The 23,013-nt window shown below is 38.8% G+C and overlaps 1 protein-coding gene across 1 annotated transcript in view; it reads left to right on the top strand.

Annotated features, from left to right (window-relative positions):
- The window catches only part of LOC139138217 (phospholipid phosphatase 1-like), a 40,778-nt gene that overhangs the window by 13,927 nt on the left and 3,838 nt on the right, over window positions 1-23,013 (top strand). The window contains exons 3-5 of the mRNA XM_070706499.1: window positions 18,926-19,179; window positions 19,500-19,557; window positions 20,287-20,463. Coding sequence (XP_070562600.1) covers window positions 18,926-19,179; window positions 19,500-19,557; window positions 20,287-20,463 — 489 coding nt within the window. The remainder of the gene's footprint in view (window positions 1-18,925; window positions 19,180-19,499; window positions 19,558-20,286; window positions 20,464-23,013) is intronic.

Below are 23,013 nucleotides of genomic sequence, written 5' to 3'. Positions count from 1 at the left end.
CGGGTTTGAGAAATTGTCAATATTTTAATTCAGGCTGATAGATATTGGTGATTTTGGGAATTTTCTAGTTATACCACTCCAGGTCATGTGACCTATTGTTCTTGCCATCCATTTATCCCTGAAAACACGACTGGCACCTATTGTTCTTATGCAAAATAAGTAATCAGTCATACTTTCATTCATATGTAAATAAGTAATCACCACACTTTAATGAAAGAAAATCATTATCATATCAATAAAAGTGTAGTGATTACTTATTTAAATATGAAAAAAAGTATGACTGATTACTAATTTGCAAGAGAACAATAGGTCAAGTCGAGATTTCTAAAGCATTCACACACATTCAATAACAAAATGAAGACAATTTGTTCAACTGATATGTTATAGCATCACATTTTATGATTCAATTTTAATTTTCTTTGGACCATGCTCAATGTAAGAAATAAGCAACATGATTTGTTGATGAAGACTGTCCATCTTTAGATTCGGCGTCTTCTTGGGTTGGACCAATCTTGTCTGTTTTGTTACATTGTTTTGTCGTAACTTGAGAAACTGGTTTACTTACAGATTCCTCTGATTTATCACTAGATGGAGGTGGTAGTAATATATTCGACACATGCTTTTGTTGTGCAGTAGACACATATTTGAGGCGCGTAAACCGTCATCTGATCTGTGACCTGTTTGTTTTTTGATGAGCTGCTCATCGAATCCCTGATGGTACAGAGATGTTGCCGCATTCACCTGAAATTATCAAACACAAGACATATGTGACAAATATCATGGAAATAAGTACAGCCTTTTTGTAACGTTGTGGAATAGTTGAAAGAAATTCTGTTATACTGCTGCACACACAACAAATTGTTTTGGTCAATGAATTTAATTTTATAACTTTACAGAATTCGTTTTGTGTATAAATATTTTAGTAAAAGAATAAATTACCTTGCCAGAATATTCAGTGTGCTGGCAGTCTGGCCAAGCCATCTTGCACATTTGCTTTGTGTAAAGACGTATATTTTCTGGCAGGAGAACTTGATTATTCCTTGGCAAGGGTCATCGATAGTACAATCCCGTCCAGTGTTATCATCGCCAAGTACTTTTTTATAAGTTGAAGTACACATCGTGGATTTTATGCGCTCCGTAGTAGCGGCTGCTCTTATAGGGCAGTTTGCCCGTGTAAAATCCACTTTGGTTGTTTTTACATGGCCGTCCATGGAACTCTAGGAAGTCTCTTGGGTCATCAGATCAGACAAGTTGACAAGGTCCATCTTGACCAGTCGAAAACACGAAAATGGTATTGAAAGCCTGATGCATCCACGAGGCAATCACATGCATCTACAGATTGAATTCCTTCTCGCTAGCCAATAGCCAACAAAATAGAGTAAGGCAAGCCCTTTTATTTAACCAATCAGACTAAAATAGCTTCTTCTACACAGGTGCATTATACCACTCTGTAGCCCTTATTCAAATGCAGATTTGCAGTTGACCAGACTACTTGTCTGGGATAGGTCATTTTCCCAAACTCGCATGCCAGGTGCATAATGACCTCTGTGAACCTTTCGACGTACAATGGGTCACTCCATTCCATTGTGGGTATTCAAATCAAAAGTAGACGATTTATTGACAGTAATTTTCAAAATTTAGAGAAGATTGGCCTGTTTATCGTGGTATAAGTCGTTAATCGCACCTTGTAGGTGAGCTGTTACAGTTGTAATCACCACACTTATGGTCAGGAACTTGTAAACATCACTCGGCCTTCGGCCTCGTGATGTTTATAAGTTCCTGACCATAAGTGTGGTGATTACATCTGTAACAGCACACCTACTCGTGCAATTAACTATACTAAACGATACTATAGGCAATTCTGGAATGATTTGCCTGCATCTCGACACGGCAGAATTGTGAAATCACAGATCTTAATTGATATTTATCCGCGATTGGGACCCTAATATGGTCACTAGAATGACTCACGTCGTGTCCTGGGCACATCTAAAATCACCGATATTTATCGGCGATTTCGGGGTAAATGTCCGATATATATGTCGGAGATTTGCCACGTCACAGATTTTGCCAAGCCTGACTTCATCAATACGGCTCGAACTTCGATACTAGACGATACTATACTTGTCAAAATTTGGCCCCGCGGTCTAGCCAAGCCCGACTTCCCTATAGTCCGACTCTAACTTAAATTTCACGATACTAAACTTATCTAAAGCGGTGGGTAAAAATCCATTAGCGGAGATTTCACCACCTCTCATATCTGACCATAGTTTTTGCCGAGGGTCTATGATCTGACCAAACAATTCTAATTTCGATTCTGTGTTGTCTAGTAGGTGTAAATATCCGATATCAAATAAAAGTGCAATGATGCAGTGTCCTCGAAATCCAGTTTTAATACCTCGACACACGAAACACGATCGATACGCTAAACAATTAGTCTTATTTTTATCACCACGATGACATCAGATTCTCTAACTTAACACAGGCTTAACAAATGGGCAGCATATTGAATAGCAATACTCTAGCGAGAAAACATGAAGTAGGGTCTTTCGCTTTGATGCTGTGCCGATCAGTCTGTTCACTTTTTATTTTGCGAATTTCACGTTTTGCAAATCTCTTGAAAGAATATTTTTTGTATCTTTGAATAACTATTTCATGTATTTAGCTGAGCAAAACATTCTGGTAAACTTCTGTACATATAGGGAAAAGTTACTAGCACGCGTCTTTAAAAACAGCAGGACATCTTTCAAGAGTTATTTGTCCGGTATGAAAACTGCTGGTCTCGGGCCATTGAGTTAGCGTGAATTTCGCACACTGTAAAGATATCTGACAAATATCTCTGATATATTAATTCACTGCGCCTAAAGGACACTCTGACTGAAAAATATTAAACATCTAGATATCTCTTATATATATATATATATATATATATATATATATATATATATATATAAAATATACAGTATATATCTGATATATGAAAGTCATGCAGCTGAAGGGCATGCTGAAAAATATTGTTTGATATTTTAAAGAAATGCGCCCGAAGGGTGCGCCGAAAAATTTTGAACATACAGATATCTCAGATATACATATATGTCTGAGATATTAAAGTTTTGCACTAGGACGGGGCTCTGAAAAATATGTCTTATTATTATTAAAGTTACGCGTCCGAAGGGCGCGCCGAAAAATGCTACTGAATGATGAAATTTGTGGCCGGCAAAATGTATTTTACGCAAGTATGAGCCGTGTCAAAATTCAAAACACACTGACCGCCCCTATTGGGCATTTCAAAAACATGGGGACCCCCTATCACCAAAGTCAAAAACAGGGTGATACACCGCCCTCCCAGGCCGAAGAAACTGACAGTAGTAGATATAAGTTCCTTTCTGTGACAAATAAGAATATTTACACCCATTTTATCCATCTTTAGCTACAGGGAGGGGATTTTCCCCCCTGTAGCTAAAATGGATTGCACAAACATGAGCAGCGATGAGTCATAGCCAGCGCATTGCACAAGTCCCGTTCGGAATGTGGATGACCTATATATGACTCAGTGGGGAATTCCCCATTACAATAGCGTTCTGTTATCAGTATGGAAGGGTGACCATTTGTTCAATAGATTCTGACTGTGATGTAAGTATAAAATTCTGCTCTTCCGTTCCGACAGGGGAACGTCTTCTGTATGTAAGTATATAGATGTGAATTTTCACTTACGTTACTACGGAGTCGCATTAACACTTATGTTAGTATTTTCCCCATCCATTCTAGAGGGGAGTCTGTTGCGCAATATCGTTCCTGTAGGGCTTTTGCAATACCGTTCCGGTAGGGCAATACCTTTGAATGTTGCTTAGCAGCCCATGATGTCATGACAAAGGTCTGAAATTCTACAGTTTTCATGAAAAATTTCTACAAAGTTTTTTTCTGACTTCGGAGTTAACTTTTTCACGAGATAGATAAAATTTTAGAAATTTCCTCCGAACTTAAAATGTGCCGGAAGATCATAAGTTCAAACAAAATGAGACGTTTCAGATAAATGGTACTGATATCTAAAGTGTTCACACTTTTATCTTTACATACAAATCTAGTTCCAGAGTCATTCTCTACTCTATTCCCGCCAACAAAACACTCGATATTTATATCATTGCGATCTTTATCGATACTTATAATAATATCACAAGTTGTTCTGTTGTCTGTTTTCATAGCGTAAAATCCAACCAAATCATCAAACTCGTCTCCTGTAGCTAACTTTATGCATCTAATGAGGACTGTACCATGCTGAAGTATTTTCATATTGTCTGACATCTGTTGATTGGATGACTGTAAAGTTAATACAGCTGCCTCATCCCCGTCACTCTTTAGACCAAGTTTCTGCAAAGTTGTGTCCCAAAATAATCTTACTGGGGTGCCTCTAGCTGTATATAAACAATAATTTTCACCAGAATTAATCCAACTTTGTAGTATACTACTCTCCATGATTACAGTATTAGGACTAATCTTGAGATGAAACGGCAAACCGAGTAATATGGTGTATGGATTCTTAGGCGTAAGCCAATGACGAAAATCTCGCAACTTATATTTGTTAACATTACTGTCAAAATAAAACTCACCCCACCTGCAATTTCACTTTCCAATATTTCTACGATGTTACGCGGCACATTATATGGTCTTAATTTCTGACTAGACCCATCCAATGTCAAAGCAAAGGGAGTAGGATCATTTGCAGCCTTTGTAGCATCTATCGTGGTTTCATCAACATCTTTTAGTTCGGAAAACTCTACAGCGTGTTCGTGACTTTGTACTGAGGCAGCGGATAAAACAAAATATTTCTCCCTGTCCTTGTAACGAAGGACGTAATCTTTATTATGATTACCTCAGATCTTAGTATTCTTATTAACTTTAACATCACGAATATTTTCAAGACCAAGATTTAGTACATAATTTAAACCTAGACCAAAACCAGGACCAGATGACATTATTGTAGTATATACAGTAAAAAATTAAATAATTCCTTATAATAATATACAACGCTTAAGGATGATCATTTGGATTGAAAGCAAAACGGGTGAACCCGTTACTGTTAATTTTAACCCTTGCATTGACATAACAGGGTTTACTAAAATAAGACTGCTAGAGTGTGTACTCTATAACTCATGGCATAACATAACATTGTCGAACAATGTACTAAAATACCAACAAGAAAACCAACCGAAGAAGACTAAATCAATACGTCCAGGTAACTACAATATCGATACACTCAACAAAGTGATCGGGTTGCAGCAGAAAATCAATTTCGGAAAAAGTCTACCCACAAGCCGCGTTCTTCTAACTCTGGCTAAAAATGTTAAAGTTAATTTTAATGCCACAGGTAGCTTTGCCGACCTCGTCGGTTTTTCAGATAAACCTGAGGACAACCCCATGTCAAAAAGTACCTTGAATCCAAAACGAGCGGATTTCACAACAGTCACTAAATATAAAGTTCATTCAGATGCCGTCGATGTGACTGGAAATTGTTTCAAGCAGCACCGGTGAATACATACAGGGGAAAACCTCAGACTGTTTACAAATACTTACCGTCAATGATAGAAAAGAAATAAGTGATAAGGTCACCTATGACTTTAAAAACAGCTCATTTTCCATGCCATTGAGGAAAGGCTCAGATTACATGAGTTCAATGCGTATTTGGATAACAGATCAGGACGGAAATATAGTCGATTTCAATAACTGGCCAACTAGATTTATGTATCAAATTGCTGTAGCTGTTCCGGAGGCCCTATCGCATTCCAAAGGGGTGTAGCATAAACCATCCTAAGACCAATCCTCCAGCAATATAGATCATTTCATATTTTTTTTGCTCGGGACTGGGCTGATAATAATCTGAGAATTGAACTGCTTCGCCTGATGCAGAGTTGGCTTGCCCTTCAGAACGTGCAGCTGCTTCTTCAACTATTTCTGCATCTGTATCTCTTAATTCAACCGCAGCATGCGCGTCCTTTGCTTGATTTTCTCTTTCCCAATCAGCCTGGAGTAATCTTTTTTTCTGACCAGACATTGCGGTCATGTTCAAATTTTTCTAATGCCTTATCATGTCTAAAATATTCGCAATCATACCAATCCATAATCCAATGACAGTAGCTTTGGACCGATAATATTTCCTCCTGTGAATGCCGTTGCATTTAATACAGCACCGAGAACTGTCATTCCTATTGCTGCAGCCATAGCTAACTGTATATATTACTCAGTATAAGTTTCTGTAGGAATAATAATAATATTATTTTGCGACTCTCCGAAGGTCCGTTCCGAAGGTCCGTTCCCGAAAGTATATACATTACAAAGTATAAGGTTCTGCAGAAATAATATTTTGCTGTTCAAGGAGATCTTTTGTGGCAACCGCAGCAGCAGTCACTCCACCTAATTTTGCCCATTGAGTAAAATTTGGATGGCTTGGATTGCCCATATCCATTTTCAGAAATTTGCTGGAGATCATTAGATATCCCATCGTAAGTCCAGCGATTACAATACCATCATACATTGTATTTACAATTGTTTTAGTATCAATGATTGCTGACACGTATATAAAATAAAAAAATAAAAAAATTTCCAAATCGGAACGGTTCAGAAAGGCCTCCTATGAAATTAATCCATCTCATACAATGTAGAGGGACCGGGACTTGGTTGTGTTCCGAAGGGGGAAACTTACTTTCCGCTACCGTTCCGAAGTTGGACTCCGTAGGGGGCTCTGTAGGCATCGCTTTCTGAAGCGGGTCACACGTAAGCGCCCTATCGGCACGGTTCCAAAGGGGACTCGGTCGCTTAAGGGGACAAATATGCCGAGCACGCCCCAATATAGCCCTAATGCAGTCAATGAAACTCCTATAATTCCTAAAACAAGATAACATTTATTATACTAGCTATCGCGTGAGCCATCACACTGTTGTGGCGTCGTAGGCGGTAGGCTTATACAGTTTGCCTCAGTCATACTATCATTAGTCATTGCTATTGCTTGGCATTTCATTTTTTTGTTCTGCCTGTTCCATTCTGCTAATCTGTTCCCTGCAGCAACTCTCCCTGGATGCTTCATTGGCAACGTAATTTTCTCCATATTGCGCTGCGGCTCGTTCAAAAGGGTTGTCATTGGAGGGGCGTGTGGCGATGGAGTCCCTGGCGGAGCCGTTTCCGTTTGCTGAGTCGGTGTTGGAACCATTTGGGGTGCTTGAGAAGTTGAATCCATTTATTTCGGGTATTATATTGAACCCGATTTTTTAAAAATCTACATGTTTACCCGTAATTAAACTGGTGGAAACTAGAGCAAGTATGGGCCCCCATGTGTAGGCTATCCGTCCTGATAATCGTTTTATTTCACTGTTTAGAATAAAATCCTGTTTAAGATCAGTGGCATAGTTTTCTCGATCATCGATTGGAACTACCTGACTTATTGCGCGGGCTCCTAGATCTATGAAACTTTGAGTGATGGTATCACTTATAAGAGAACTGTATTTCGCTTCATATATTTTGAAGGCTATAATTACCTTATCATCCCCCCATTTTTCCACGTCTCCAACTGAAATTTCCTTGACAAAAAATAGCTTACTTTGATCACTTGCGATGACACAGAGTATTTTTTCACGCTTCGTCTCTATTATGGATCGGGCGTCTGACGCTGCGGTTGGTGCTCCCTGTCGGAACGGTTCAAAAGGCACTGTCACTGTCGTATTTGCCGCTGCCGATGACTTTATTAAATTCTCCATTGTTTGCAGTATGTTATCTATTATTAGTAAAAAATAAAAAATTTGGGAAGTATGATCAAATGTATGTAATATATTATCTATTCTTAGTGAAAAATAAAAAATTCGTTTAACGATGCGACTCAGGTTCAAAGGTCAATTTTTGCAATTTTTTTTTATTTCAAATTTCGAACCACTGACACGTGGTCTTTCTTTTGGGGAAAGGTGTTGGGTCACATCGTACCGGGAAATTCCTGAAATATTACTAAAATGGCAAACTATCAGCTACACCGCATGCCATTAATTCCCTTTTGTCTTAACGGTCGCGGATTACCGACCACGATATCTTTGATAAACACGCAGAGATTGTGTATAGGCTTTGCGGTATGGTGCGCATGCGCTAGTTTCAACGTTAGGCTCAGTGTTTTGGACTCCGCATGTATCGGTACGGCAAACACGTCGAGCAGACCAAAGCCGGCGCTCGCACTCGCTCTGTACCGCCGAAAAAGCAAGTGAGGTCCACAAAAGCGGACCTGAAAAAGACAGCAACGTGCGCAAAGGTCGATTTAAATGTAAAACAGTCAGACTTTGGCTCATACTCCCAGCAAATTGGACTCCACGAACAGCAAAAAATACAAAAACCTGAAAGCCACCTGAAGCTGCTAAACTCGCATTTCTAGAGATACCCTTTCAAACAAGGAAATGTCGCGTGCCCAAAGAATCGCGATAAACCAGCTTGCAAACAGTAGACAAATTACCATAAAAACCCTTTGACAAGGGTCGGGTTTTTCGTCTTTGTCAACACAAAAGATTACGTACACGAATGCGAAAGGCAATTACGCAAAACACTAAGTATTATACACAACTAGCAGTGATGACAAAGAACAAACAGTAAACAAAGTACACGAACTTTTAAACAAAATGTACGAGAACCTCATCTTGAGGTAGGAAAACTAGCAAGTGACGTCCCGTTCGCACAGTGTTGGCGCTAACATGAACTTGACAATCACTTTTCACAAAGAACGCATAAATTGCCGATCGCGAGACAGGAAGTAGACAACTTGAGTCAAGAACAAGTGAATGCGATCGCGCGACGACAGCACATAAGTCTCGATCGGATAGACTTTTTTACGCAAGTTTCGACGTCTTCGTCTTGACTGTGAACTCTGGTAACCAGATTGTAACCGTTGAGACAACAGTATACAGTTAATCTACTAGTTAAACGTTCCAAAAATGGATTAAATCGCTAAGTACCCCTCTGTGTTTGTTGTGTTAATACCACCCACTGCTGGCACTAAGCATTTGCCAGTTCAGTGAATAATTTCTTTCTATTTTCACACGATCTGCAATCTTAAACATATTCAAAATTCCCAAAACTGACTCAAAAGATTTCAACTTAGTCCCGGTGTAAGAAAATTCGCAGAAAATAGTGCACGAGTCGGACTTCTTGGTCACAATGTGTGACGCATAGGTCGTTTACACAAATCGTCGATTTTCTCAGTTCCGTTTTTGGCAGTGCGTACATTATTCAAATAAGTATAAGTCGGCGGCGCCTGGACAGACTAGCCTAATTTTTCATCTGTGGACAGTGGATGAATATATCTGAAAGACCGTGTCTCAGATTTTCGATAAAGGGCCTGGAAGTGAAGATATCCGGACAAACGTGAACAAGGCTGATAATTTATGCAAAAAACGTCAAGTTGACAATTTGAAGGTGCATTGTGCGAAAATAAAAGCGAATTTCAAAAATCCGGGACACGGTTTTTTGCCCAGTATACCCAGCCGTCGATTGCCGTAAACAGATCACCAAGGCCGATTGGAAATTTGTACTTACACTTTTTTGAGTAAAAAAACTGAAAAACACGTGTTTATGAGTAAAACAGCCGTATGCGCACTGTTTTTAAAAAAACTAACAAATTTTCTGAACTCTTCGGTGACCGAGCAGATAAAAAAAGTACCACATGTCGGGTGTGTGACCACGTCTTCTTTGTGAAAATGAGGATTGAAAATAAATGACAATGAACCTGAGTCGCTACCTTAAACCTGAATCCGCAATATAGTATTAACATAGTCTGGAATATGATGAGAAAATATGGTTGTAGATTATGAATATGAAAATTCTCCTCCATTAAAATCTATCTGTATATACTACTACACATATAATCATGAGTACAGACGCATTCCCGGTTGCTTTTCAACTCAATAAGACGAGCGTACCATCGGTACAGCATGCTGATATTCCTTCCAAACCAAACGACATAAAACCTATTCTCATGGACTTAGATATATATGTAACGCCGACAGATAAATTTACTTTTCATCCGCGGGATATATTTAAAGATAACGTAATCACTCATCGAACAGCTAAAGAAAGTAATGTATGGTTGGGCGGCCCGCACATGAAATACTGGGACCAGCAATACAATTTCGCTGTATGGTGCAGCACCACTGGCTGTGGTATTTCATTCGCCCATCTCTTGGACAGCAAATTTCCGCTGCAAATACGATCATTCTGTCATTTTCATGTATATTTTACAGTACGTCGGATCCTTCACGAAATGGAGGTTGCACTTCCAGACGATACTGGAGGTGTCTTCAAAGCCGGCGACAATCCGTACAATCTCGTGAAATATAAACTTACTTCTCTGTACAGAATTTGGAAATATAAGCCCCACGAAGTCTGACTTTCTATATCGCAAAGGTCAAAACTCAGGTCTTGGCTATGGTTATGAATATTACACAAATCGTGGTCCCGTTCGTCAGCCTGCCGCTGTATACAATGGTCACGACTTTTTCCTCTCCACCGACAGTGGCGTTTTCTATACACATACCATTTTTGGAAAGAAAAAACATGTACTGCCCAACAAAGACAGACCACATTATTATTTCTTCCGAAATGATGGATCGGAGGGTCAATACAATAGTTTCGTCCCTCTGAAGGGAGACATGGGACTAACAAAGGCTGGTCTCGCCCGCATCAATGAAAGCCTTGAAGCCTACGTATATTGCATACTCGGTGCACAAGCAAATATTCGCAGTACTATAGTTGGCGATACTGGCAGCGCAGAGCAAGTCCGAAAAGAATTCAGCGTTCTCCTCGAAGATGAAATTCGTAATACCGACAAAGTAATCAGTTATAGGCGATACCTAGACACAATAACGAATACTGGTGTCAAACTTGATATGGCCGTTTCGCCCAATTTACTTCTCTTGCTGTTTAAAATGGTTATTCTTTCGGGCCCGGCAAATCGCCGGTTATAATAATGAATGCAATATGCAATGGAATCTATGGTCTTCGGGGTAAATGGAGATATAAATACAGAAATTAAAGAAAGTGCTTAACATGAGATGGATGGGGACGAGGATGCTGTAAAGTGGCAGGATGATCATTCCGGAGGGCCGCCTCACGCCAACACAATTCCCCTAACGGAGCCTGTTCCCCCATCACCTTCGGAACGAGAACGGAAGGCAGCAGATACAGTCGCTGCTGTCGCCGGCGCGGACCCTATTCACGAATTCGGCAAAATTGGTTTGTTATCTTTAGCCATATTCATAACATTTATGTACAGTATATAGATCAGATGTACGCGTCCCCACCATTCAACATGATTGTAACTGGACCACCAAATTCTGGCAAAACTGAATATGTGATGAATCTCCTCACTGGTCCGTACTTAGAGAAATTTGACTACGTAGTTTTCATTTGTCCAACATTCATGAACAATAAAACGTATAATAAAAGACTCATTTTCACCGATGACAACGTGTTTGTGTTTCCGGTCGGACTCGATGCTGTGAATGATACACTAGCCTTCGTACATAAAGAATGGGCCGGCACAAACACTTTAATAATCCTGGACGACTGCGCCTCGTCCAAAGATATGAAGAAGCACAGTGACGTTTTATTAAATCCTGGTTTCAGTGCAAGACACGACAGATTATCTGTCTGGGTTCTGACTCAACAATATACTAGTATTAGTAAACCATTCAGGGAAAACATAATAAGGAATTGTGTGTTAATTAACACAAATCCAGTTTATAAGTCCACGGAGCTAGGCCGCCTGCAGAACAAACATGTCCCGAAGTCACTTTGCATTGCTGACGTAGACAGCTCATTACCTGCTTTCCAGCTTTCCATTTTGCTGACGTAGTCATCTCAATACTGGCTATCTAACTACTCATCTGCTGACGTAGACACCTTAGCACCCGCTATCTAGCTACCAATCTTTCTTGCGCACGGTACTTAACCTAAGCCTTGCTCCAAGTTCATTCATTCTAGGCCATCAGTCTGTCTGCCAAGCTATTACAATACTCCCTGCCGCTCGTCTTTTCCGTTATCCAGCCTTCCATTCACTGCCGTATTCTATCTTAACGCGTACCAACGTCGACAATGCCTCGTCGAAAACGCACAAGAAGTCTGGACCATGCGTAACACTGTACGTCCACCTGGTGACCCGTTCAAGATCAGGGACGCAAAGCAAAGGGGCGTCTACCACACTTGACCATCTCGCCGCCACAAAACCCATCTTCACCGGCAACCATAGCGTAGTAACGCCTGCTCTCGGTCTAACACACCCTCTTTCAGTCGCCGTTACAGCGTCATGGGACGGAACTGCAATATCAACCAACGAAGCATTCCCTCAAACTGGAGCCATGACGTTGGAAAAATGTTCTCCACCCCGCAGACTTCGATGGCCGACATGGCCGTCATAGTCCGATATAGCAAATCTACTACAGCAGCGCCCTCTCACTGACCTCCTTGGACAAGCCTCTACTTCCGGCAACAACAGCAAAGCAGAGCCAAGATGGCGGCGCCTGTGCAACGTACAAGCCTACCGTCCAAACGACCCTTCCAGGGGAAACCACGGTTCCGCCTGCCTCGAATTTTACTGGTAACAACCTTCTTCATGGCTGCGGCGTACCCTCCGAAAGCTGCCAAACGTCAAACGGATTTCTTCTGCCATTCGCTGGGATATTCTTGCAGGCAAGGACGTCACTGTGCGATCTCGCCGCCTTACTTATACCATGGATGTAAAAAATGCTTATACTCGGCTACGATTATAATGATGGCAAACGGCATATTATCATCCGCAACGAAACTCTGTCGCAAACCCCTTCAGGACAGCAGGGTAAATAGACCTCTCACTATTCCCATTTATTCAAGCTTTCTCCGTTTATGAAACGTCATATGTGAGTCATTGCATACGTTACGGACATTGTCGGCATGTCGAAACGCATTCAGCAGTTTTGCCCTCTCTAGGAACACTATCGCATTTTCAGCCAAGGCAGCTGCACTCTTGATAAATCATGGCATCAAAGTGAACTTGTCGGTTCGTGATACGCTCATATACACGTCATCACTCTCCGATCTCAAGGCCAACGTATGCAACATATGCAATAGCATAACCCACACTACTGAAGTCTGCCCTCATCATGAGAGTAAGAAACCTGACAGCAACTTCTTAGATTTCAATCACCTTCATCGATTGTCCGTAGAAGCGGGGAAAACGCGTCATCTACCAGGGTAAAGAAATGTGCAACAGCGCTAATTCCCAGGCAGGCTGCCAAAGAAAAGACTGCAGTTTTTTCCTATGTGTGTCTAACGTGCCACTCATCCGAATACTCATCAGTACAAGGAAAATGACAACCGAAAGACCAAGCTAACAGAGCTTTACTGCATGATACCCCATCAACGCCCAGTTTAATCGATGCTCTGGCTCCATCAACACCACTTAATATTGACACTCTCGTTGCCGGACTTTCAAACCACCCCAACAAGGATTTGTTGAATACCTGCTCACGTCATCGACCTTATTCACCGCTCATCTTTGGCCAAATAGGATCCAGATTTCACGTCACAGCAATTGTTTCCAAACTACAAAGGCTCTCTGACCTGGTGTTCATTACACCACAATATGCCAACTGAAAAAGCGTCTAATCGTTGACTTACCATCCTCTCATGACAACGACGAAGTATCCAGCATCGATTACCTCATCGACAAACAGATTGCGGCCATTCAACGTGCTGGGCAAGGAGCCAAACTGTCAAACCATCCAGTCAAGAAATTTGTCGCTACTGGTCCAATTGCAACCACTGGATGCCACCCTACGAATTTTCCCTGTTGCCAAACTCCAGGTGTTGCGGTCTCAGTGGAGTATAAAGATGATCTACAGCAAGAGATCAAGAACAGTTATTTGTTCTCTGTCCCATATCTACTGTCGTTTCACACCTTGGTGACATGTTTTTGTTTTGTTTTTGTTTTTTGTTTTTGTCTATTATGGCGGACTTGTCTTTGGAAACCGTTATTTTCCCCATAATATGTAAGGGATGATAAAAATAATTGTAGTAATATAGAGAGACAATATGGCAGAAGGAGGAGAAAATATAGAACTCCAGGATTTCGATAATGCAAATTTAAATGATGATGATGCTGATATTACTGAAACATCCTTAACCGATAATGCTCCTGCAGAAGCCGGCCCTTTACTGGCTGGCAGCTTTCCCGGTAGCTCGGAGGCAGATGTTAATCTATATAAACAGTTGGAAAAAAATAAAGAGTATTTGATAGATGATTTCATGAAACAATATAAAATCACTGATCCGTCAGTAAAAGAATATATTATTATTAAAACTAGAATTTGTGATGATGGAAAACTATATTAAAAAAATATCCCGCTACAAAAAAAGTCTGGAGAGATATTTTATGCGAAAAACACAATAAAAACTAATCCAGGCGGATATGAGTTTGTAAAAAATGTATTCAGGGGTCGCTCTAGCACAGAGCCCGAATATGTGAGTCGTACATTGTATTCTGAAGATGTAAAAAATGATAAAATACCACCTGAGAAGATGACACCAGACGACATGGGTATATCAAAGATGAACCGACATTCTTACAGCAAGATGCTAGCGGTAATGCACATAAAATACAAGCTTTTGAAAATAAAATCGAAAAATGGAACAATCTAAACCCCGAATATAGAGCTATTTATGATGAATTAAGGATTGCGAATATGCATCTTGGCGAGCTTAACAATGAAAAAGGTAAAATAAGGCTAGAGAAAAGAGAAGTTGAAAAACAGTTAAAGGAAATTCCTGAAACACACACCCAAGCAAAAGAAAAAGCCAAAAAACTACTAGCTGAACTCATAACAAGAGAAGCTAAAATTGTTGATCGAATTGAATATGAACATGATAAGATCAGTGAGGCACGTGAAAGTCTGGCTACGACTAGGTCTCTTCGTAATTCCAGAATCTCAGGTATGTTAATGCATGGGCATAGGCTTACTTACATGTAAAATTCGTTTGAACATACTTTTTAATCAGACCTGGTCAGAAAACTTTGAAAATTGCCAAAAATATGTGTTGTATTTAATAAAGTTGAAATTTATCATAATATGTTACCTAAGTCAGGTCACGTGACCAAAATCTGTTATTTTCCCGCCAAAATTTTATATTGCAAATAACTGAACATTCCAACCGTTAAACATCAAAATATTTAAAATATTATTACCAATTAATGTAAAATGGGATAGAAACTTGTGTTAAAACTATTGGCAGATGCAAAATTATTGAATTTTGAATAACATTTCTTCACAAAAAACAACAAATACAATATTTTTTCACGTTTTACATGACGTTTTGAATGTCAGAAAGAAGTACAGATGGAGTTTCATAAGTGCCATGTATTTTTGAAAGAATATGATAGATGTTGTTTCCAAAAGTGCAGAGAAAATCAAGAAAATTTAACAGGTTACGGTTGGAATATTAAAATTAATAAAAGACGTAAATTTTGGCGGGAAACTATCAGATTTGGTCACGTGACTCAACTCGTCAACATTTAGGCAGACATTTTTTTGAAGAATTTAATAATTTCAATAATTAGGCCAAATATCAATCAAATCTGGTGGTTTTTAAAGATTATTGATCATTTTCTTACTTTTTGGCTTGATGGGTACAAACACCCATGCATTAACTTACTTGAGATTGTCAATCAGGCCAAAGCTGACAGAGTTATTTAAACGAAATGGTATAACAATCGCTGCAATACTGACTGCCCTTGGAATGACAATATCAACAATGGCCCTGGCTGTAACTAAAGGAGGACGAGGATCAGCAGGAACTGGCGCTTCTGGAGCAAACAATGGTTCAGGACCGCCCAAAGTATATACAAAAGCGAAAGCAATTGTAAAGCAATTTGGCGATTGGTTAAAAACCTTGGCCGCAAAAAGTGCTGCTGCAATACCAGGTTTAATTGGCTCCCTTGTAGTTTTCTATTAAAAACAGCAGGATCAGTTGTCGGATTTGTTGGAGAACAGCTATGGATATTTTTAACTGGTTTAACATTAGTTATAATAAATAAAATTATGTATTGATACAGAGTCTAACGAATTCTGAAGACGACTCCGTGGGGATAATAAATAAAATAAATATTAATATATGACCCCGCATGTTTGGTGAAAAGAATACTACAAAGTTTCTTTCTAAAAATAAAGACCTTTTTGGTTTCTCTGTTGAATTGGAATGGTGCAAACTCTGACGAGTAAATCGACGTATCCTTCGAGCAAATCCAGGTGTGAGACTCAAAGATGATAATCTATATCATAACATATTATCTTTCATTCAGGAATGTCAAAAGACTAACTTCTTATAGTGACTAGAATTCATAAACGTCTTTCAGGAGGCGGAAGATGACCAGGAGTGTCAACATTTACAAGAATATTGGGTTCTTCGACTTATTCGCGACACAAGTAATCGATATATCTTTCAGTCAGATGTAAATATTTATGAGAAGATGTGATTTATTTTTGAATTTTTTCTTCAACCTTACTATATACAATACACGAAGTGAAAAGATGTGATTTATTTTTGAATTTTTTCTTCTGCATAACTATATACAATATATGAAGTGAAAAGATGTGATTTATTTTCTTTTTAACTGTAATTTTTTTCTTCTTAGTTACTATATACATTACACGAAAATGGGATACGATAGATCATTATTAGCGAATTTCAGCAACCGAATACCGTAGGGAACGAAGTCAGAAAGAACTCACCATGTGGTTGCTCATAATCCAAGTGAGGCTTATCCAGGCCAGACACTTATCATACGGTGTCCAAAGTTAGAAAGCGGAGTAGTATTAGTTCCAGATACTTTCGACCTGGTTTTTGATCTCAAAGTAACGGGACATGAAGATAACAAAGTAGTACAAAATGTTGCAAAATATATAATCGAGCGTATGGTTCTCACATTTGAGGGGCAGGCACTTTTCAATTTGAATAAATATAACCTTATTGAATGTTATCGTGACCTCTTCAAACATAAAAAAGAGAGAGCAAATATGACACTGTACAGAATTCAGAACGAAAATCTAAGAAAATTGCGAAGTGGTGCGGCCGATGCAGACCCCGCCGTCGTGGACGATCTTTTACTTTTTGACACATATAAAACAAAATATGCTATTCGTCTGTCTCATCCCCTCATAACAGGTCATGGAGTTGCATATCCATCAGCGTTAGGGAGTCATATTTAATGGGAAATGACGCTTGCACCTGCCTCCCAATTACTTGTCAGTAATCATGTTGTTACACCCAATTACAAATTGAAAAACATTCAAATGTAATATGAATCAATCACTGATCCCACCCTCGCGATGACTACTGCTGGTTATTACAACAATGGAAAAAGTTTTCTTTACGAGCATTTACATTATTTTAGAACAATCCCATTCAAAGAATCAACAACGGTTATCAATGAAAATATTAATGTACCACGACGTAGCATGAGAGGTATCGTGATACTCTTCACTAAAAATCAGAATCAGTCAGAACTGAATAGTGAACTTTTCTTTAATCCATCCATTGAATCTGTGTCTGTAATGATTGAGGGTATTGCAAACAAAATATACGCTCAGAAGATGTTACCAAGACAATTTTGGACAGAAACACGACGGTATTTTGCTGAAGATTGGGACTGGTGTGAAATTGACATGGATGAAGTCGATTATTTGAAGAATAAATTCTGTCTGTTTATCGATCTGCGTAGTTTTAAAGATATTGAATTTCGTGGAAATGGTTTAAAAGTAATGAACACAAAAGATGGTATACAACTTGAAATAATAAAAATGGATACATCAGTGAAGGGTGTCGACGCTCGCGATGATAATATATTTGCTCATGTTTATGTTATCAGTGATGCTCAGGTCTCTGTTGAGAATAGAAAATTTTGGTCTATACTATTTTAATGGAAATGAAAATTGTCTCCGAAGTCAGAAAAAAACTTTGTAGAAATTTTTCATGAAAACTGTAGAATTTCAGACCTTTGTCATGACATCATGGGCTGGTAAGCAACATTCGAAGGTATTGCCCTACCGGAACGGTATTGCACAACAGACTCCCCTTCGGAACGGTAGGGGAAAATACTAACATAAGTGTTTATGCGACTCCATAGTAACGTAAGTGAAAATTCACATCTATATACTTACAACACAGCCAAAAGACGCGTAAGGGATAAAATTCACATCTATATACTTACATCCAGAAGATGTTCCCCTGTCGGAACGGAAGATTAGAATTTTATACTTACATCACAGTCAGAATCTATTGAACAAATGGTCACCCTTCCATCCCGATAATAGAACGCTGTTGTAATGGGGAATTCCACACTGAGTCATGTATAAGCAATCCACGTTCCGAACGGGACTTGCGCACTACGCTGGCTATGACTCATCGCTGCTCATGTTTGTGCAATCCATTTTAGCTACAGAAGGGGAAAATCCCCTCCCTGTAGCTAAAAATGGATAAAATGGGTGTAAATATTCTTATTTGTCACAGAAAGGAACTTATATCTACTACTACTGACTAGTCCCTAAAAAGTGATGACATGCTGAAGTAAAATTACAAAATATGTCATATTAACTCATCAGAAATAATTTGGATAAAGGATTTGCGACAAAACCTCTAATTAAAGGTAGATGAAAAAATAATGCCTAATTGAAGATTCGGTTCAGGAGAAAGTCAGTGTTCTCCATGAGGCACGCAATACTACAGAATGAGGCTGGCGTGCAACTGCAACTGCAACTGTACTGTTTGAGCGAGATGATAAATGAGTTGGATGTCTTGTGATTGTAGCTTTGAAGAACATAGTTTATGATGCGATGAGCAAGAATTTTTACCAGATGAGATTACCCTGCTTTTATACCTTCAGATAATATTCGTCGAAATTGGACTCTTCCGTGATGCGAAAAAAAAGCAAATTTGCTTTATCATTTGTATCTTTCTCTTTGGAATGGCGACAACCAATCTACTGACTCAGACAACCAAACTGATGATAGGAAGACTACGGCCTCACTTCCTCACTGTCTGCAAACCCGATTACACCAAGTTTAATTGTTCTGATGGTTATATTGAGGCTGATGTGTGTAGTGATGAATATAAAGCTAAAACAATTAGAGAGGCTAGGTATGTCAGCATGCGAAGCAAATGTTGTTTTCAGTTTGATCCCCAATATGTTGTACTCTGTTCATCTCTTTAGACAGTAATGTTTTCTTTCACTTTCATTTACTGTATTCCTATACCCATGTGTTTCATCCAACATATTTTCGTAAGCAGAAATCAAGACCGTTGCGTGCTAACAACAACTTTACCGAATTGTTATAATGACATCTCTTTGCAAACGTCACAGTCAATGTCTCTATATTTATAGAATAGTTGTCATAATACTCTGAAAAGTGTCAAATCTCTGCCTTATCTATGTGTTTTTGTTTTTCTCCTATTGACAGGCTGTCTTTTGTATCAGGGCATTCTTCAATGGCATGGTATTGCGCCCTCTATTTGGTGGTGCGTAAAGTAAATGTGCTTTTGTTTTCATGATCTCAAGATCTTTTGTCCGGTATTGTAGGTATTATAAATGTCTTCCAAGTTGAAGTCCTGAAAAATTTTCAACTCCAAACAGAGTGCTTAATTGTACAGTATATTCATCTTTCACCGCACACTCCCAAACTTACTTCGTATTTACTAATTTTTTGGCGAAGATTTTCTTATAAATGTCATGATTGCCATGAACGCCTAAATAATATCCAAATTGTGTTCATTTTAGCGCTGCTTAATTCCGATGCTCTTTTGTATTCAAAACATATTTTAACGTATAGAAATCTTATTTGTTTTTATCATTTTTTTCGCTGTTTTCGTAATTTTTTCCGTTTTCGTTTCTTAATATATGGGATAGCGCACGCAAATTAGTGTTTCGATTTTGTATCCTGAATTTAACTTTTATTGGTGTTGTTGTGTTGTTGTTATAATTATTACTGTTATTTGTTTTTCTTCTTCTTCTTCTTCTTCTTCTTCTTCTCATTATTACTATTATTATCATTATTCTTTTTATTATTATTATTATTATTATTATTATCAAATCTTTTCTTGTTTATGAATCATTTATCCTCGATGAATAAAATATGCTCTCTGTGAAACCCCTGGCCCTCTTTGGCTGCCTTGTAAATCCCCCTTCCGCCCCTTTCCCGGGGCAGAACCTTGAGCACCCTTGCTTTGATATTACTTTTTCTATTGCAGTTGTACCTGGAAGTGAGATTCACATGGAAAATTTCCAGGCTTGTCAAGCCAGTGTTACAGATTGCCTTGCTGATGTTGGCATTGATGTGTTCATTATCACGGATATCGGATTACAAACACCATTGGAGTGATGTCCTGGGAGGAAGTCTGCTAGGTGTTATTGTGGCTGTTCTAACGGTAGGATGTGTACTTGTTTTCACATTGTAGTCAGATCTTCACTGTAAGCTTGCTGTTGCTGAGTCTATATCTTTTTGTTTGGAGCTTCAAGAGTATAATTAAAGATCTTCTTTCTCTGCCCATAGTCAAGCTTCTAGAGTTCAACTCTTGATGTCCTTTCCATTGTTTTTGTTCTCAAAGTCCAAAACAATTTCATGTCCTACTCCCTAATCACGTAAAAATGCCTAGAATTCAACTTGTTGACACAATATTTTAACCTGCATGTGCGTCGTGTCATGTGTAAATGTTAACAATTATATTAAATTGGGTTTGCAAGGCAAATACTATTTTACTCCTTATACGCTGGGTAGAATAAAACAAAAACATGTTTGTTCTGTAAAACAAAAATAATGAAAATATTATCAAAAGTTACAGCTATCGTAACAATTGCTGTAGTGGAGGAAAGGAAGCGTGAATGTTCATTATGTCGTCAAGTTTGAGTTAGCTTTTCACATCTTGAGGAAACTATCTTGTCATACTGTATGCTGTGCATACATAGTCGGAGCCATTTTGAGCCATATGCAGAGTATTAAGCTTATTTGTACACGAGGGTAAACCATCCTTCGAGATCAGAAACGGCAAATCCAAACTGATAACCTTTAAACTGCTCTATATGAAAGGAATTTTTGTGAGATTTCACAGGACTAAACGATGGCATGCATCTGTGTTACTATGAGGTGTAACACTTTTGTCCTGATATTTCTTGAATTTCAATGACTATCTAAGTTTTGTAAATGCATAGCCAAGCAGCCATTGTATAGCACCCTGTTCACACATGATAAAACCAATTCCAGGACTTGTGCTGTGAGTTCGAACCAGAGAGATATCTCTCAAATTTTGGGCATATAACATTTATCTGCAAATAGGCTGAATGTTGCCTCATATTTTAACATGGTGGCACACATAGCATATTGCCTTTACTGAAATTTGATAACCATTTTGCTATTGACAGAAGAGGCTGTTATCAACCGTAATCTCACAAAATCTAATGATTGTTGCATTTTTTCAGGTGCCTTACAAAACACGCTCACCACTGAAGCTCTGCGTAACTCTTTCTCTTTTCAGTACTACTATGTGTCAGACTCGTTCACGATGCCGTTACCTTTGACAACTGAGGGAGAGAGCCTGATTAACAGTGATCGCAAGTCTGAAGAGTCGTGTAATTTTGAAACAACCGGCCGAGACGTCGATAATGTTATTTAAAAATCACACGCGCGCGCACTTTCCTTTGCTTTAATGAGAGGGTATGGTGCTGTAAATGATAAGATACCTTGCATTAAAGGTCAAATTGATGTTTCTCTGACTGTAGGCCTATTTTAGAAATTTTTATCAGCTACACGAAAAGAATTATGTAAGCATGTATTTTATTTGCAGTTCCCTGCTACGTTCTTATACCATTCTACTTGCAGATGTAACACAATAATTATCCAACCAGTGAAACTTTTCCACCATTTTCAAAAAAATGTTATCACATTTACTATTTTAGAATGTCATGAGTTCTGTACTCACCTCTGATCATCAAGTTAGGTGTGAAAAATAGTTGACAAGACCCATCTGCTACTATACAATAGATGTTTATTCTTCCTAACGTTTCGGACGTACACGGACGACCTTCATCAGAGGCTGTACAGACACAGTGGAAAAAAAGGGGAACGAAAATTACATTTTGTTCTATTCGGACAATGAATACGATAACAAATACGTAGATATTTAGCGTATATTACGCACTGTAGAAATGTTACGGTAGCATGCAAAGTCTATGGTAGAAATGTGACTGCGGTAAAAAGTAACAAACAAAAAATGAAATAGTTGAAAACGGCAATGAAGTCGGGTAGGGAAATTGAACAATGCAATGTATTGAACGGTGGATATTGTAAATTCCTATAAGGAACCAGAAATGAACTTACAAGTTTGTGGAACACGTCTGTTCGGTTTGAGCTGTGACAGTGAACAAAGAAAAAGGAAAAGTGGGCTCCCTATGTTTCAGATGAATGATGGGGCCCCTTAGCAGGGGTCAAAGTTCTCTACCAATCTTTTGTTAATTCCTAGAGGATGAATGGTGCCCAGATTATAGATATATTTTATTTCCATTTGTTTTCTGATTTTTGTTTGTGTTGATGATATTTTGCAGATTCCAAACATAGTGAAATTGTTGACATTATGATCCTCCATATTAAAGTGTTCGCTTACGAGCGTGTCTTTTTGTTTTGATGTTATATACATGTTCGTATGTCCGTGTTTTCAGTTTCCTGCCAGTTTTTCCGATGTAAACAAGTTTATCACATTGTGAACAGTTGATGCCGTATATGATATTGCTGGTGTTGCAGGTTATATTGCCGATGATAGGGTGAAGTGAACCAGTTTTATTGTCTTTGACTCTGTCTGTGTTGAGGATGAATTTACACTGGTTGCAGTGGCCACATCTATTGCATGATCCTGGGCTGAGTTTTGCGTCTTTCTGGCTGTTGTTGACTCTGGCTCTGACGAGAATTTTGGAGAGATTGCTAGGTT

The sequence above is a fragment of the Ptychodera flava genome, chromosome 8 (assembly GCF_041260155.1).
Source record: "Ptychodera flava strain L36383 chromosome 8, AS_Pfla_20210202, whole genome shotgun sequence".
Lineage (NCBI taxonomy): Eukaryota > Metazoa > Hemichordata > Enteropneusta > Ptychoderidae > Ptychodera > Ptychodera flava.
This window is presented reverse-complemented; position numbering and strand designations above follow the sequence as displayed.